This window comes from Cetorhinus maximus, chromosome 17, assembly GCF_964194155.1.
Source record: "Cetorhinus maximus chromosome 17, sCetMax3.hap1.1, whole genome shotgun sequence".
NCBI classification, from domain to species: domain Eukaryota; kingdom Metazoa; phylum Chordata; class Chondrichthyes; order Lamniformes; family Cetorhinidae; genus Cetorhinus; species Cetorhinus maximus.
In genome coordinates, this window is record NC_135895.1 from 87,066,660 (window position 1) to 87,085,284 (window position 18,625).

The following is an 18,625-nucleotide window of genomic DNA, read 5'->3' on the forward strand; positions in this document are numbered from 1 at the left end:
CTGGTTCTGACCTTTCGGACATACTGCATCAATCTAATACAGTCTTTTTCTTTCCTAATTCACATCTACCTTCTACCTACAGCTCACACTTTACACACACACACACACATCTATTAATTGCTATACTCACTATTGCACTAAGGGCAATTTTCACTTATGCCTGGACAGTAATGTGATAGAGTGGATTGCACGCCATCACAGGACTTGTTCGATTTTCATCCTGTTGAAATCAATGGATGAGCTCGAGTGCAACCTGCACTGCCAAATGAACCGCTGAGGTGGTGAAGGTGAAATCGTCCCCACCATTTCAAGACCAAGTTGTAACAATTGAACGCCACTATGTAAACTTGTCTTACTTCTCCACACATCTGCAACGAAATAATTTCTGACATATGCTCCTTGACTTCTTTTAAAACTGAAAGCCAGAATCCAGGAAAGGCTGCCTTTCCATTAAAATTAAGCATCAACGTAAACAATCTGACACAAGCTTTTACAAGCTCTATATCCTCTTATCCAAATACTTCAAGACTTATCCTTGAATAGTTTAGTTGCTTGTTTTCATTGTTAATGAATGTGGCTCTGTAAACTCTACTGCAAAAATGTTCTTATTTCATAAATTCTTGCTTGATCAGGGTCTTCTGGAGACAACAGTTCACTGGGTTCCAAAACGCTTGCCAGCAAAATTTTGATACTTACCTCATAATTGCAAGCTGGAACTTTTCTTCTGACTCATACCTGTCATTGGGCTGATAACCAGCCTGATTTTCAGCAAAATGGATTAACTAATCCTCACTTTGACTTTCACCTTAATCTTGGAGCATTTTATTTGCATTTAAGGCAATATGCGCTTCAACCTCAATTGCAGTTGTGGACTTGCAGCAAGTAAACAGACAAATGTACAAATGCAGAAACATTTAACTATTTAAAATCCGATAATAGATCAGAATATGAAAACGTTAAAAAAAATAAGCTGAAACCATAGAAGAATTAAGATAGAAAATTGAAAACGCATCTGTTACTTGGCTGGGATTTTGAAAAGACAGGCTCAACTCCTAACCTTTGCTCTACCAATGATGCACCACCTGTTTTCAGGCACATTCAAATGAAATATTAATGATGGAAGCACATCTGATGACAAATTTTCTGTCATTCATGCTTTACCATCAAAAATACAACTGTGTTTTTTGTTGATCAGTAGGCAGTGGAGGAGGTTTTAAAAAATGAAAGAGGCACTAACTGCTCCAGCAAATTCCCTTACCCGTCTAACCTAGCAGGATCAGAATTAGCATTTGCCCAAACATTAATCTGTGCTTGACCTCAGAGTATCTGCTGAAGTCAGTTGAGTTAGAAATGGACGTACACAAAGTCTACGTTGTCACTGATCTGGTGGGATTGCTGGAAGATCGGAAAATTATCCACGTGTCAATCCAAGCCTTTCAGAAATATCAAGTCCCAATTCCATCAGTCCATTAATTTTTCAACTGCAATTATCCCCCAAAAATTATGATTTTGACTTACCAATTATGCAAACATTTGTTAAACATAAGTACTCTGCTGTCCACCATTCAAGACGAGAGAATACAGTTATTTAATACAAAACAAATAACCTGTTGTGTATTCCAGTGAAGCTGTGCACATTGCTACTCATCACCATAGGTCAGAGTACTCTGTTACCCATTTCAAGAAAGATTTGGACATCCATTCTTTTGACAAAACATATGCCTTGCTACCCACCATTGCACATCATTAGAGAATGTTTAATATAAGTAATCTAAAATCTATCCATATTTGTGAACCCATCAATAGAGACTAAGATACGGGGCTTTCCATTACTATAAGTATAAGGAAACATTGATAACTATGCTGTTAATGATCAACAGAAATTTTTCAAATCAATAATACAATAGCAGAAGATATTTATGTTCATTCCCTCAGTGTTACCCTTCACTGAAACTTGCTTCAACTATAAGGACTGCATGATTTGCCACTTTCCAAGTACTTTGAATTTATCCATTATATGATTGTTGATAATCTTTGCAAGCACAAATTCCCCAAACGTTATCCTCGCAATATCAAGGCTGTTCCGGAAAAGCAATTGACCAATTTCCATCCTCCAATGAAGACAGAGCTAACAACATAACTCATTCACCTCCGCTCAGAACTACATAGACATAGATATTTAAGTTCAAGAAAGTTGACAAAGGAGGTTAAAAGTAATTTAAAATAAATAATCAAAATGGAAGAAAATGTGAAAACAGAGCAACTGACCATGACAGAAATGTGAAGGATTCGGAGTTCCTCCTCAGCAGAATCAGTCTGAGAGTAGATGGTTGGGATTAGGCCTGGTAAACGATGGGCTATGTTCTGATGGTGGACATGAAAAAGCAAGGTTCCATTTTCTAGCCACTGCTGCCTCCAGCGAACAAGGGGGATCTCTTCTACAGAGCCAGATATTTCTGTGAAAAGCAAATGCATTGATTTGGAATTTCATTGAAGAAAGTGAAAATCTCAAAGCATGCTGAAAGCAATTTCAAATTTAATAATATAACAACACTTCAGCTAATACAATAATGTATAATCTGTCCCCTGTACTAGTGGTAACTTATTTATTGATTCGAACAAAAGGGAAGCTGGAAGCATCTCTGAACTTCAATTAAAGTTCAATCAAAAAGAAGTGAAAGATATTGAACTTTCAAATTACAGACTAGATGAGCTTGGAATTAATGGGAGCTCACATACTTCATTCAGCTCCTTGTCAAACCAAATCATGAAATAATAAAGTCTGGTTCGATTATCATGAATAATACTCCTATAATAGCAAGAAATATTTAATCATGAAAAAATTTTTCATTGTAATAAGTAGAACATTAGCCATGCACCCAAATCCATCAAATGAATTACATCTCTAAGGCATGTTGCTGGGTTGTGGATCGACTTACCAATGCTAATTTTTCTTCATTACAACAAGCTCCTCTAGTTTCTCTCTACACTGAGGACAGTGTAGGCAGAATCATGTGGTAATAGGATATATGTGTGAGTTGGGACCATTTCCAGGTCCCTATCCCACAGGGATCAGGGGTGAGTCAGGAGGGTGAATCCTCTGAAAGTCAACTAATTATGTTACTGCCTCTGCATTCACCATCTAGTTAAGTCCTGTCAGTACTGTGCCTTTTGCACACTTGGCCATGCAGTGTACGAAAGAAGCATTGGCAGTACAGCCACCCGTGGAAGACATGAGGATGGCAGCATGAGAGCAAAAGTATGTGAAGTGTTCTTTGGTGCAATACAATCTCAGCTGCTGAGGTTGACTCTATCATCCATGAAAATGTTCTCATCCACCTTACAGGAAAAGACAGTGCACCTTGCCCAGGAGAGGGGGGTGATGTGCAGTAGAATGGTCCACATTGTTGACCTGATGCAATGGAAGAGAAGGCCCTGGTGACTGCAGGACGCGTAACAGGGCATGCTGCAGCAAAGGAAGAAACGGGGGTTCAACTGAGAGAAGATGCAAGCCTTATGCGTGAAAAATGGCACACTTATGGAGCCTATTTAGCATATTTATTCTTATTTTCAGGCTTTGGCAATTGAGACAATTATGGAACTGTGAAGTGGAAGGGAAGCAGAGATGTCACATTCATTAACGTGTGTTTTCTTAACACCTCAGGACCAATGCTAGAGGAAAACAGGAGGTGGCAGAGGAGCAAGCATACAACTCAAAGGACAATGGACACTTGAAGGATGCAGCATCACGCAACCCAAGTGCACCATCCACCTCCACTGACACCGACAACTCAAGGTGACATGCACCGCACGTGGAACGTATGTCACAGGGTGAGGGGCACAGCAAGTGGGAGCAGGTGATTGAGAGGAGGTTGGTGGCAGTCTCCGTCAGAGGATGCAGGATAGCACCATCCATGCTCAGGTCACCAGAAATGAAGAGCCTTGGTGGCTATTCACAAAGTGGATCAAAGGGTCACCAAAGGTCAAACATGGGTGTCTGTTTCATTGATTGTTAACTGTTCTGATGCTTTATTTGAACAAATAATTGATTGCTTCCAACCACACAAGTATGATGTGTTTCTTGAGGGCTCACATAAAAGGCCTGTTCATGACCGCCCTGGACGCCAGGTTATATATAGGACTGGCATGAAGTGTAGCAGTGAGATTGGAGAAGGCAATGGGTTAGGAAGCACTGGGCTAGGCAATTGTTTTTCAATAAATCAAACTTTACCAGATACAGTGGGGTCGTGGAGCAGAACAGGACAAGGTGTGGACATCTGGCAGAGTTCCCTGAGGCTGCGCATGTTCTTGGGCAAAATATGGCAGAGTCCATCCATGCTATAAGTCTTGTCATTATCTCCATCAGACAAGTGCGTGTTTAACTACATTTGAAGAGCGGCAACCCTTACTGAGACTTATATATGGCAGGCTAACAACTCGATGCGGGAGTGGCGAGATGGCATTCACAATCAGAAGTTTTGAGAGTACCATTGCAGTCACAGCATGCAAATGCACGCAAGTGCTGGCAAGTGCTCTCCCTTCCTGCACAACACCCAAGTGCAGTTGTGCCATGAAAGGGCTGAGGCAGTCAGGCCTACTGGCAACGGGGTTATTCCTCACAACACCCTATGTTTGGTCCTCTGACTTCTCTGCCAGAGACACATGCACTAATTCCTGCCTCCATCACCAAACCATACACATATGCAGGTTGGGCAGTCTGCAGCTAAGCCTTCATGGCAACCCAGAGGATGCAACCATGGTGGTCTATTTTGGCACATCAAAGGAAAAAGCAGGCTGCCTCCACGTCCCGATATTCAGGATATTATTCCTATCCTGTTTCACACATATTTCTTTTTTATTTTTTCTTTCATGTGGGCATCGCTAGCAAAGCCAGCATTTATTGCTCATCCCCTTGTACTGAATAGCTTGCTAGGCCATTTCAGAGGGCAGTTCAGAGTCAACCACATTGCTGTGGGGTCTGGAGTCACGTGTTGGCCAGACTGGGTAAGGGCAGCAGATTTCCTTCCCTTACAGACATTATTGAATCAGATGGGTTTTTACAGCAATTTATGATAGTTATCATGGTCACCATTAGTGAGACTAGCTTTCAATTCCAGATTTATTAACTGAATTTAAATTCCACCAGTGGACATGGTGAGATTTGAATTCATTACACTACGCTACCATCTCTACTACTGCTACCCATTCTATTGCTTTCCGTTTCTAAGCTTATTAGATGCCAAAATTGATTATGAACAACACTCTGAGACACTAGTAATGGAAGTGACTGTCCAAACTTATTACATGAGGTCTCAGAAAACTTTATAACAGTGCAGCCATGAGAACATCCAAAGAACTCTGGGATGACAGATAGAAAAAGGTGTAAAATAAAGGTCTATTTTCTCCTCGTACTCATTCAATTTCTATTCCAAAATTATTATGGGTATTCCACAAAGGCTTTCAAGTCAGAAACAGAATGTTTAGTAACCTTGATTAAGCAGTTGGCATGGTATCCTGCATAAATCAGAAAAGGACCACACCAACTAGCTGACCAGTACCAACAGCAAGTTCTGTTAAAAGTGAGCTCCAAGAAAAAAAGGCAATATTTTGGCAATAACAACAGGGTTAATATAAAATGGCAGACAAATAAACAGGGAGAGTTAAATGAAAATGAGCAGGTTCTTTCATTGGGATCTAGAATAACTGGGCAGAAGTTCAGTTGCCCGTGTATCCTCCTCCTGATTATTACCAGTGTCTCAGGCTGTAATGTGCCCTTATGGAGGTTGAGTGAAGAAAGGATTATGTTCTGCTGTGATGCACCACAGTCAAATCAACTGGCAAATTTCGCAGTAAAGGCTCACACATGAATAACAACCTTTTGAGCAAGGCAGCTAGGACACCAGCCATCTGAAAACCAAACATCAGAAGAGGAGGAAAGGGTAGAAAATTGGTGGGAGATGGAAAAGATATAACAATCACCGACAAAGAAGTAAGAATACGGATGCAGAATTTGGAAAAACCCCTCAACTACAAGTTCAAATTCATGGAATTATGGCAAATTATTAATCTGGTTCAGAAATTGGCTGAGCAACAGGAGATAGAAAGTAAGGATTTTGGGCAGGTACTATAATTGACAGGATGTAGCTAGTGGCGTTCCACAAGGATCTGTGCTGGGGCCTCAATTCTCCACGGTATTTATTAATGAGCGAGGTGCTGAAATAGAAAGTCAGATGCTCTAATTTGCTGACAACACAAAGATAGGCAGCATTGTTAGTTGTGTAGGTGTAAGCTTAAAATTACAGAGACATTGATAGGTTAAGTGAATAGACAAAACTATGGCAAATTGATTTCAAAGCAGGCAGATATAAGGTCACCACTTTGGACTTAAAAAGGACCAGGACAGGGAACTTTCTAAGTCATAGCATGTTTACAGCACAAAAGAAGCCAAGTAGCCTACCATGCCCATGCCAGCATTCTGCAAGGCAATTACCTTAAATCAATGTCCCCTAGTTCTCCACCCTTCCAGCAATTAGAGCAATTTCTCTGTATCTATTCTGTCTCGACCCCTCCTGATTTTGAACACCTCTGCCAAATCTCCCTCTCAACCTTCTCTTCTCTAAGGAGGATAATGCCAGCATCTCCAACCTATCCAGGTAACTGAAGTTCCTCATCCCTGAAACCATTCTTGTGAATCTTTTTTGCATCCTCTCTAAAGCCCTCGCATTCTTCCTCACGTGCAGTGCCCAGAACTGAACGCAATACGTAAGTTGAGGCCGAACCTTATAAAGGTTCATTGTAACTTTTGCTTTTGCACACTATGGGCAGAATTTTGCCCTTGACGGGCGGGCAGCCGATCGCCGCCGCCGAAACGGGCCCCACCACCATTTTAAGTGGGCGGGCCTTATTTGGCCCGCCCAGCGTGACGCCCGACGGGAAGCGCTATGCGCTTCGTGTGTGGGCGGTGGGGGGATTCCCCAACTGTCAGAGCGCACTCTTTCGTGCATGCACGTGAAAGAGCGCACATCTCCCTGAGGCAAAGTGCTGCCTCAAGGAGAGCGCTGAAAGGCTGGCAAATATGAAAAACAGAACAATAAAAAATTCATTAGCGTGTCCCCCTCATGTGAAAATGACACACGAGATGGAACATGTTAATGAAATAAACAAAAACTTTATTAAACGTTTTTAAAACCGTTATCAAACCTCATCCCGCCACTGGATGAGGTTTGTAAAAATAATCACCTACCCGCCTGCCCGTTGGGCCCGTGTGCCGAACTGAAATTCGCACGGGCCCCTCAAAATTGTCAACGATCGGCAAGTTAAGGGCCTTAACGAGGCCTTTAATTAATGGCGGGCGCGCGTCCCGCTGCATAGCGCGCCCGCCGACCTAAATATCGCGATGCCGCGCGCTGACGTCGGGACGCTCACGCGATGTCAGTGCACGACATTTTAAGCGCTGGCGTGCGGGCTCCGTCACCCGCACGCCAGCCAGAAGATTCTGCCCTGTGCCTCTATTTGTAAAGCCCAGGATCACATTTGCCTTTTTAACCACTTTCTCAACCTGCCCTCCCTGCCACCTTCACAATCTGCACACATACAGCCCTAGGTCTGTCTGTTCTTGTACCTCCTTTAGAATTGTACCTGTTAGTTTATGCTGCCTCTCCCTGTTCTTCATAACTAAATGTATTACTTCACATTTTCTTGTATTAAATTTCATCTGCTATGTGTCCACCCGTTTTCATCAGTCTAAACATATCTTCTTGAAAGCTATTGCCATCCTCCTCACAGTTCACAATACTTCTAAATTTTGTGCCATCTGTAAAGTGTGAAATTTTGGACTTGTCTCCACTGAAGTTTAGAAGAGAGAGGGTTGACTTGATTGAAGAATATAAGATCCTGAACGGTCTTGACAAGGTGGATGTGGAAAGGATGTTTCCTCTTGTGGGTGAATCCAGAACTAGGGGGCACTGTTTTAAAATTAGGGGGTCACCCTTTTAGGGCAGAGATGAGGAAAGTTTTTTTCTCTCAGAGAGTTGTGTGACTTTGGAACTTTCTGCCTCAGAAGGTGGTGGAGGCGGGGTCATTGAATATTTTTAAGGCAGAGGTAGATAGATTCTTGTTAGGCAAGGGGATCAAAGGTTATCGGGGGTAAATGGAAATGTGGAAATCAAAACACAAACAGGTCAGCCATGACCTTATTGAATGGCAGAGCAGACTTGGGGGGCCAGATGGCCTACTTCTGCTCCTATTTCGTATGTTCGTATGTTTTATGCACCCAAGTCTAGGTCATTAAGGTATACCTAGGAAACCTGTGGCTAGTAATGACCACTGGGGGACCCCACAGTGTAACTTCCTCCAGTCCAAAAACAACACAGTTTCCTGCAACTCAGGGAACTCTGTGTCCAGGCTGCATTTTCCCTTTTATTTCATGAGCTTTAACTTTCAAGTTAATTATGTAGCACTTTAACAGGAACCTTTTGGAAGTATATAAAGACCAAATCAACTGCATTACCCTCATCAACCGTCTCTGTTACTTCATCGAAAAACTCAATCAAGTTAGTTAACCATGATAAAAGCAAATCACTGTGGATGCTGAAGACCTGAAATAAAAACAGAAAGTGCTGGAAAAACTCAGCAGATCTGGCAACATCTGTGGAGAGAGAAGCAGAGTTAACATCTAGAGTCCAATATAACTCTTCTTCAGAAAGGGAAGAACCATATTGGACTAAATGCATTAACTCTGTTCCTTTCTCCACAGATGCCGCCAGACCTGCTGAGTTTTTCCAGCACTTTCTGTTTTTATTTTAGTTAACCATGGTTTGCTTTTAACAAATCCTTAATTAACCCACACTTGTCCAAGTGACTGTTAATTTTGTGCCAGATTATCAATTCTAAAAACATTCCCACCACCAAAGTTAAATTTATTGGCTTGTAGCTGCTGGGTTTATCCTTACACCCTTTTTTAAACAAAGGCGTCACATTCGCAATTCTCCACTTCTCTGGCACCACCCCCATATCTAAGGAAGTTGAAAAATTATGGACAGTACCTGCACAATTTCCATTCTTACTTTCCTCAGTATCCTCGGGTGCATCACATCCAGTATTCGGGATTTACCAACTTTAAGTACAGCCAGCTTATCTAGTATCTCCTCGTTATCAATTTTTCGGCAAACCAGTATCCCAACTACCTACTCTTTCACTATGTCTTTGGCAGCATCTTCTGCCTTGGTGAAGGCCGAAGCAAAGTATTCACTAGTACCTCAGCCACATCCTCCGCACCTTGTGTAAATCCTCTTTTGGTGAAAAGCTAGAAAAAATGGAGGTCCAAAAAGACTTTGGGATCCAGGTACATAACCTATTAAAGCGTCATGAAGAAGTACGGGAAATAATCAAAAGGCAAATAGAGTGCTGGCCTTTATATCGAGAGGACTAGAATACAGGCAGATTAGAAGTCCTGCTTTAATCATATATTAACTGTAGTTAAACCACACCAGCAGAACACTGGGTGGTAATGGGCACTAGACCTTAGAATGGAGATAATAGCAATAGAAGCATTGCGGCATAGATTTACCAGAAAGTTACCCGAACTCAAAGGATTAAATGATGAGGAAAAATTACACAAACTAGGGTTTTACTTCCTGGAATTTAGTAAGTTAAGGGTGGTTTGATCAGAGTTTTCAAGATATTAAGGGCAAAATATAGGGTAAATATAGAGAAACTATTTCCTCTGTTTAAGCAGCCTAGGATTAGAGGGCATCGTCTAAAAAAATAGAAACAGACCTTTCAATAATGAAATTAAGGAACACTGTTACATACAAAGGGTGGTAGAAGTTTGGAACTCTCTTCCACAAATGGCAATTGATGCTCAATCAGTTTTTAATTTTAAATCTGAGATTGATAGTTTTTTGTTAACCAGGGGTATTAAAAGATTTGGGGAAGCCCAGGGCATATGGAGTTAGGTCACTGATCTGCCATGATTTCATTGAATGTTAGTGGAACAGGCTTGAGGGGCTAAATGGCTTACTCCTGTTCCTTTCTTCTTACTTTGAGAATGTTGGGTCAAATGCAGCCCAGAATTGATGGACTTGAAGTATTTCTGCAAAGATTCATAATGCATTTGGACATTGGGTGAGGTCGGATTGCACTTGACTGGAATGCCCATGATAATTGAACTGCTTTCGAGAATTCACTGTCTGGGATTGTGCATTAATGTTGGTCACTCGAGTGAAGCAGATAGGCTATCAGACCCTGAGAAGCTATTGATACTTACAGGAGGGGAATGAAGAAAATTGAAAACAAAAGTAGATGTCTGTTGTGGGCAACTCAGATGCATTACTAGAGGAGTATCTGTCTCAACTTGCACGTCAAAATTGATCAGAAATTCAGTTCTTAGGTCTGACTCATCATAAAACAGTATACTTTATTTTGTGAATAAGGCTTTCTGTTGTTCAGTATATCTTGAATTTGGTTTCCATCCTTGATTTCAAAATATAATTTTGATTTTTGACAAAGTACACATAATTCTTCATATTACGTCAACAATAAAGATAATTATACTATTGGCCAGGATTATTGCTTTATGATAACCAGGCTACACACAATGGGCAGCATTTTCCGTTCGCTGGGTGGGTGAGGTGGGTGGGCCCAGGAGAGGCCGGGAAAAGGCCCGCTGCCTGCGATCAGCCCCCGACTAATTAACGGGCAGTCAGCATTAAAGGCGCGCTGAAACGCTCGACGCTGCTGGGGTGGAGGGTGTGGGGTCGGGAGGAAGGTGGGCGCAGAAGTCTGCGCATGCGCAGGGGAGCGCGCATTGAAAGCTCCCCGAGGGCACAGAGCTGCCTCAGGGGGCTGAAGAACCATACAAAGGAAAATAAAGATTTTAGAAATGACATTAACACGTCCCCACACATGACTCAGTCACGTGAAGGGGGATACGTGTAAAATTAAGTTGAAAAATTATTATTTTTTTTAATTTACCGTCGGAAACCTCATCCGGCCCGTGGATGAGGTTTCGGGAAAAAAATGCAAAGGCCGCCTGGCCTATTCACCTGCCTGCCAGCCAAAAGGGTTGAATGGACAGTGAAAAGCACAAATTAATTACTTGCTTAAGGGACTTAATAGGCCTCTTAATTGTCGGCGGGTGTGCTGCCGACTCCCGCATGAAAGATCGCGAGAGTGTGCAGTGACGTCAGGATGCTCACCCGACGTCACCGCGCATGATTTTACACTCGATCGGATCGGGCGCGCGGGACATAAAATCCTGACCAATAACTTTTTAAAAATACTATTATTCCGGACAAACAATCATTAACAAAAAAAGGATAAGAGCCGAACTACAGTACTGTTAATTAGAATTCAAACATTCTATCTTTTCACCCCTAATTAAAAGTAAACCAAGTGGAATTAAAAGAACTCAAGAGTCCCAACATGATTTGCAGCCTATAATATTCATACATCCACATCCCAACGTGCTGAGCAACATTCACCCCAGGGCAAAAACGAAGGGCTGAATTTTATGTCCCACGGACAGGTGCACCCGACCTGATTGGGCGTAAAATCGTGTGAGAAGATGTCAGGCGAGCATCCCAAAGCCATTGCCCACTCTCTCTCACGTCAGGTGATCGGTCCGACGGCATCGCGCACTCGTATAATATTTCGCTCGGCAGCCACGTGCAAAAGTCGGAAGAGCGCCCGCCGACAATTAAGTGGGCAATTAAGCCCATTAACGGCACAGTTGGCTCTGATTTTTCGTGGCCCATCCAACCTTACGGCTGGCGGGCGGGCGAATCGGCCGGGTGGCCTTTACATTTTTCATCAAACCTCATCCAAGGGCGAGATGAGATTTCCGTTCTGAGATAAAATAAAAATAAACACCTGTTGACAGCATTTTCATGAGGTATATTTTCAGGGGCTTGATTGTGACACATGGACATTTTTTTTTGCAGCTTTTTAAACCTTTATTCAACCATTTTCAGGCCTGCCGCTCACTGAGGCGGCTGTCTGCCTTCAGGGATCTCTCTCGTAGCGCTCGCCCGCGGTGAAATCATCGCCCGCCTCCCCCCCACCCCCACCACGGCAGCGCTGAGCTTCTCGGCGTGTTTCACACCAGCTGGCTGTTAACCGGCGTGAAATCGCGGTCAGGGGCCGTTTGCGGTCGGCGGTCCGTTTCCTGACCGCTTCCGGGCCAGCTGATCCCGCCCACCCGCCAAAGGTGAAATTCAGGCCTAAGAGAAAGCATTCTGTTTGGTATTTTTATGGATGACTGTCTTCCACATGGACGGCACTTTAACTTATTGGGGAAGGAAAACTTGAAATTAGCACAAAAGCAAAAATACTGTTTTGGACTCGAAACGTTAACTGTATTCCTCTCCGCAGATGCTGTCAGGCCTGCTGAGTTTTTCCAGGTATTTTTGTTTTTGTTCTAGATTTCCAGCATCCGCAGTATTTTGCTTTTATCTTTTTGAAATTAGCACATATCAGCAGCAATCACAAACGTGACCTTGAACTCATCCCACAACAGAGCTGGAATGTGACAGTGGGCAAGAGGAGGTAGAATTAATTTAACTCATCAACTCAATGTAGACCAAGAATGAATGAAACTCATTTCAATCATAAGTTGAATAGAGTGATAACCAACACACATATTATAAAATTTCCAACTGCAGGCAGACTGAAGCAACATTCAGGCGTAAGACTCATAAAACTTGACTCATCCACAAGCAAATAGAAATGATAGACTGAGGATCTCTGTAAAGCAGTTGACTGAACACTGATCTTTCATGATGACAGCCAGAATTCAAATCTAGACCACAGTGATAGGATAAAACATCTCTACTGTAAAGGCACTACATGAAATAAATTTGCCCAGTGGACACATGCTGATGCCACTAAGCTATTGACTGGGGTGGCATACAGCCCTATGACTGCTCAGATTAATTCCATCTCTGGCTACAATGGATTCATAATTAATTCTTGAACTGAAATTCAAGCAAAATAAAAGCAAATGGAGATTGATTTAATTTTGCCTCAGGAACACTGCTCGAGTAATCTTATACGGATACTTCTCTAAAACTGTTATGCCCGGCTTCAAGTGATCCTTTATAAAATGATAGTTCATTGAAAGGAAAGGTTAAAAGTTACTCTTTAATTCATTACTTCATGCAGAGTATTCAAAGAGGATCATTAAATTCCATATTTACATGTACTCTCAAGGGTTCACAGATAAAAGAGTGTCCAAAGTCTGATGTAATAAAAGAAACTGTTTATTTGGAGAAAAATTATATTTCCTGCAGTAGAATAGTACATGAAGATGAAAGATCTTAAAGAATGTATTTCTCAACTTGCAGTATATTAATCATTTCTCTTCAGCTAGATACCCTATTAAAATACATTAACATACTAACGTTTATATACACACATATCATGTATTAAAATAGTGAAGTAGTAAAAAAAGGCTGTCACTTCATTATAATCTATTAAGGAGCAAAGATACTAAGTGACACTGGGATAGACTTCTTTTCTTTCACTTCTGGGAACTGGTACTAGGATGAAATCCTCTTTCCTCTGTTAGTTATACAGCATCAGTCCAATTCAAAAATTGAATGTCACTCCATTCTTTCTGGAGTTGATGAATTTAATCAGTCTCAGGGCCGTCTCTGCCAGTTTTTAGCAAGTGTAGGTCCACACCAGAATCAGTAGCTTAGAGGCTGATAAGGGAAATTTTTTTGTTGTAAACTAGTAGATTCGCTCAAGCTTATGTCCAGTAAAGATATGAGGACGTATCGGATTTACATTTGTAGCTTAGGGAATCTTGTGGTATAGACTATAAAATTGAAAACAGCAAAAAGATCCTTTCTACCATTTGGCTAACACAAGAGGCTCCAATGTGTATGAATGGGGGAATATTGCAGCTTCTGAAAGAAGACAATGAGATATAAACTTCACAGATTTACATGCCATCTGAACAGGCAGCATGTAATATTTGTATTGCGCAGCTTGGGTTATGAAATAGTGCTTTACTTATTGCGCTGGACAGTAGACATGCCTGCCATTTAAGCTAACTCATCAGAGCTATCCTTTGAATTGAGAACTTGACAGAATGTGGCTATTATCAAGCAAATTCATTTTAATATAAAGCTACTGTAGAGACTGGCAATCCTGTGGTTTTAGTCATACTAAATATGTTGTCATTGTAAGTAGGTTTACTCTATTAAGTTATACAATGTGGTTATTGCATGGTATTTCTTATAAAATATTATTGCGTTATGATATTGTTGTGTCAGTATTTTCAAACCAATAATTCCAATCATAACACCAGTACTCATTAAAATATTTGAAATATGTTGAAATATATAGGGAAGAGAGTAAGCAAGAGAGCAAATAAAGGAAATACAATGTCAGAGAAAGGGAGGAAGAAAAAGAGGGTGAAGGAAAAGCAATAAAGGGAAAAAGAAAGGAACGAAAGGAAGAGGAAGATCAAGCAATCAATTTTTGGTGTTACTGGCTGAGGGAGGCAAGCTGGCGAACATGCCAGACAAACTCTTTGTTAATCCATAAATAATTATTTCAATGCATTCAGATGGTGAATAAATCAATTTAGTGAATTAACAGCCTCATCTCAACTATCAACATAGAACTGGGTAGCTCAAAGCTGGGCTTCCTGGACAGCTAAGTTAAAATCTTTTTTTTGCCAGTGTCAAAAGTAAAGGGAAAGGTAGCAAACATGGACATCTCTGAAATTTCATTCCAGGTTTCCAGATTGCAATTTCACAGATTTACAGAACAATGAACAGAGTGACCCTAAATCTTGTGTTGCTTAATTTGGGATCTGCCTTTAGGCACGGGTTACTATGTCTGCTGGAAACCTACTGTTTTTATATACTTGACTCATTAATTCATGTTACATTAGTTGCTCCCATGAAATTTCTTTTTTTGTCTCTCTCAACCTGCAAATACAAACCCTGAAAGGCAGTTATAGACAGCCTGAAAAGAAAGCGGCTCACTAACATTGGTGAGATTGACGGATCCAGTTCTGGAGAATGACATTGGTCAAGTTGATCAAGTGTCATCAGATATATTTCCAAGTCAGGATGGTGAGTGACTTGGAGGGGAACCCCCAGGTGGTAGTGTTCCCATGTATCTGCTGCCCTTGTCCTTCGAGATGGTAGTGGTCATGGATTTGGAAGGCGCTGTCTAAGGAGCCTTGGTGAGTTGCTGCAGTTCACCTTGTAGATGGTACACACTGCTGCCACTGTTCATCAATGGTGGAGGGAGTGAATGTTTGTGGAAGGGGTGCCAATCAAGTGGGCTGCTTTGTCCTGGATGGTGTTAAGCTTCTTGAGGCAAGTGGAGAGTATTCCATCACATTCCTTGTGCCTTGTAGATGGTGGACAGGAGGTGAGTTACTCGCTGCAGGATTCCTAGCCTCTGAGCTGCTCTTGTAGCCACAGTATTTATATGGTTGGTCCAGTGCACTGGTCAATGGTAACATCCAAGATGTTGATAGTGGAGGATTCAGTGATGGTAATGCCATTGAATGTCAAGGGGCAATGGTTAGACTTTCTATTGTTGGAGATGGTCTTGTGTGGCACAAATGTTACTTGCCATTTTTAGCCCAAGCCTGGATATTGTCCAGGTCTTGCTGCATTTGTACATGGACTGCTTCAGTATCTGAGGAGTTGCGAATGATGCTAAACATTGTGCAATTATCAGTGAACATCCCCACTTCTGACCTTATGATGAAACGAAGGTCATTAATGAAGCAACTGAAGATGATTGGGCCTAGGACACTACCCTGAGGAACTCCTGCAGTGATGCCCTGGAACTGAGATGACTGACCTCCAACAATCACAACCATCTTCCATTGTGCTAAGTATGACTCCAACCAGTGGAGAGTTTTCCCCCTAATTCCCATTGACTCCAGTTTTGCTAGGGCTTCTTGATGCCATACTAAGTCAAATGCTGCATTGATGTCAAGGGCAGTAACTCTCACCTCGCCTGACGAAATGGATAGAGAGTAAGATGAAGCAGAAAAAGGGTATGTGTGACAGATGTCAGATTGATAATACAAGTGAGACCCAGGCTGAATCTTAAGATTCAGGGGTGAAGTGAAAAAGTGAATAAGAAAGGCAAGAAGAGAGTATGAGAAGAAGTGGGCAGTTGACATAAAAGGGTGTCCAAAAGTCTTCTATAGGCATATATATAGTAAAAGGATGGTAAGAGGAGAGGTTAGGCCTTTAGGGACCGAAAGGGGGATCTATATATGGAGGCAGAGGGCATGAGTACTTTGCATCAGTTTTTACTAAGGAAGAAATGCAGCCAAGTCAAAGGGCAGGATATTTAGGTCAGCATGTGGGCGCAATCGACAGGCCTGGGAGCAGACGCGGAATGGATCACCGCCAAATTAATGGGTAGCCAGCGCGAAGCATCTGCTGATATGATCAGTGCTGCCAGGGTTGGGGGCGAGAGAGGGGTGAGCGCTGAAGTCAGTGCTGAAGTCAGCGCTCACAGAATGCTCCCTGAAGGCAGAGAGCTGCCTCAGGGAGCTGAAGAATTCAAAAGTATCAGATAAGGATTTTTAAACCTGGAAAAAAAAATGTCCTTGCAACACAAGCAGTTACCTGAGCACAGACATTATTAAAAAATTGCGCATAGATTTTAATTTTTAAAATTTAATATCAGAAACCTCATCCCGCCCTTGGATGAGGTTTCCTGAAAAATGCAAAGGCCACTTGGCCGATTCGCATGCCCGCCGACCTTAACATTTGAGGGGCAGCGAAAAATCCCAATTAATTGCTTCGTTAATGGCTTAATCACCCCTTTAATTGTCGGCGGGCGCACTCCCGAGTTTGGCACGCGCCCACCGACTGAAATGTCACTCGGCTGTACGATGACATTGGGATGCTCGCCCGACGCCATCATGCGCTATTTTACGCTTGAGCAGGTTGGGCGCACGTCCGCCCGCTCTGCGAAAAATTCTGGCCAGAATGAAAGAGGAAGTAGTTAAGACACTGGATGGGCTAAAAATTGCTAACGGGTTGGTATTAGAGATGTTGACTGTACTCAGAGTTGATAAGTCACCAGGACCAGATAGGATGCATCCGAAGATACTGAGGGAAGTAAAGCTGGAAATTGCTGACAGACTGACATAGATGGAGTGGTGTCTGCCAAAGGACTGGAGAATTGCAAACGCTACACCTTTGTCCAAAAAAAGATGTAAGGCTAAATGCAGCAACTACAGGCGCCAATCAGTTTAACCGCAGTGGTATGAAAGCTTTCAGAAATGATCATCTAGGACAAAATTACGCTTGCTTACTGCACCCACTGAATTTTAGCAGACGTGGTTCTCTCTGCATGTGGTTTTCAAACGAAGTCTTGGGTTAAGACAAATATTCTGGGGCAATGGTGGCAAATATAGAGGGGGAGATGGTGGCACAGTGATAATGTCACTAGACTAGTAATCCAAAGGCCCATGCTAATGCTTTGGGGACACGGGGTCAAATCAAATCCCACCATGGCAGCTGGTGGAATTTGAATTCAATTAAAAAATCTGGAATATAAAGCTAGCCTCATCATTGATTGTTATTAAAAACCCATGCATATGGCCTGGTCTGCCCTCTGAAATAGCCTAGCAAGCCACTCAGTTCAAGGGCAATTAGGGATGGGCAACTGATGCTGGCATTGGCAGCAATGCCCACATCCTATGCAAGTTTCTAAAAACACGTATCTATTGGCAATATCAGAAGAACTGAAGATCAAACCTTCTTGACATCATGTTATAAAATGCTTCTGGCCTCCTCAGAATAATCGTGCTTCTCTGTTTCACAACTGTTACATTGCTGAAATTATGTAAAAGTTTTGCAAACCCAGACCAAGCTGCAAAGTGCAAAACAATTGCTAGATCTTTAAACTTCTGAAAGGCATATAAATGTAAATTTATTTTTAACTTAAGTTGCCATTCCATAAGCAAATGACAACTAGAAAATCAACAACCTTCAAACAAAGAGCCTGGAAATTAGGAATATTTTTTGCTTTAATAGAGAAAGAGATATACAGTGTAAACTTCAAAAAAAAAACAATTAGTGCTGAGGTGATTAAGCTTCGTAAAAAAACAGATGGATTAAAACTTGGTTAAGTACAAGATTGAAGGCAATAAGGCTAATTGTAACAAATGATGAAACATTAATTGTTGGTTCCATGGAACTATCGTCTGTAGAACAAGATTGAATATAATGAATTGCACTGTTAGATAATATATCCAGGAGATTTGCTCCATTATTTTAAGAAGGTTAAACGGAAATTTCACACAAGCTTATCTTTGTAATGCTACCTGTGATTATTCATCTCTTTATCAATTAGATAAAAGTATTACAAATTGCATGTGATTGCATTGGAAGCAAGAGGCTCGGTGAACTGAATGGCTTTCCCTTTTTCTTAAGTGCTTAAATTCTTGGAGGTTGCTTTCGCATATCCACAGCACTAATTCTAGAGACAACGGTGTCACGTTGGAGATCACACTTAGCTCAGTCTTCTGTTTCCAGCACCCAACATAAATGGTTTTTCTTAACTGTCATTCCCTGCGGTAGTAGTTAACCTTTTAAGAAACGGTTGAAACAACTTTGGCAGACAG

The 18,625-nt window shown here is 41.8% G+C and overlaps 1 protein-coding gene across 1 annotated transcript in view; it reads right to left on the bottom strand.

The window, feature by feature from the left end:
• Positions 1 to 18,625, bottom strand: part of astn1 (astrotactin 1) — a 2,710,576-nt gene that overhangs the window by 2,252,717 nt on the left and 439,234 nt on the right. Inside the window, exon 2 of the mRNA XM_078561790.1 lies at positions 2,269 to 2,456. Coding sequence (XP_078417916.1) covers positions 2,269 to 2,456 — 188 coding nt within the window. The remainder of the gene's footprint in view (positions 1 to 2,268; positions 2,457 to 18,625) is intronic.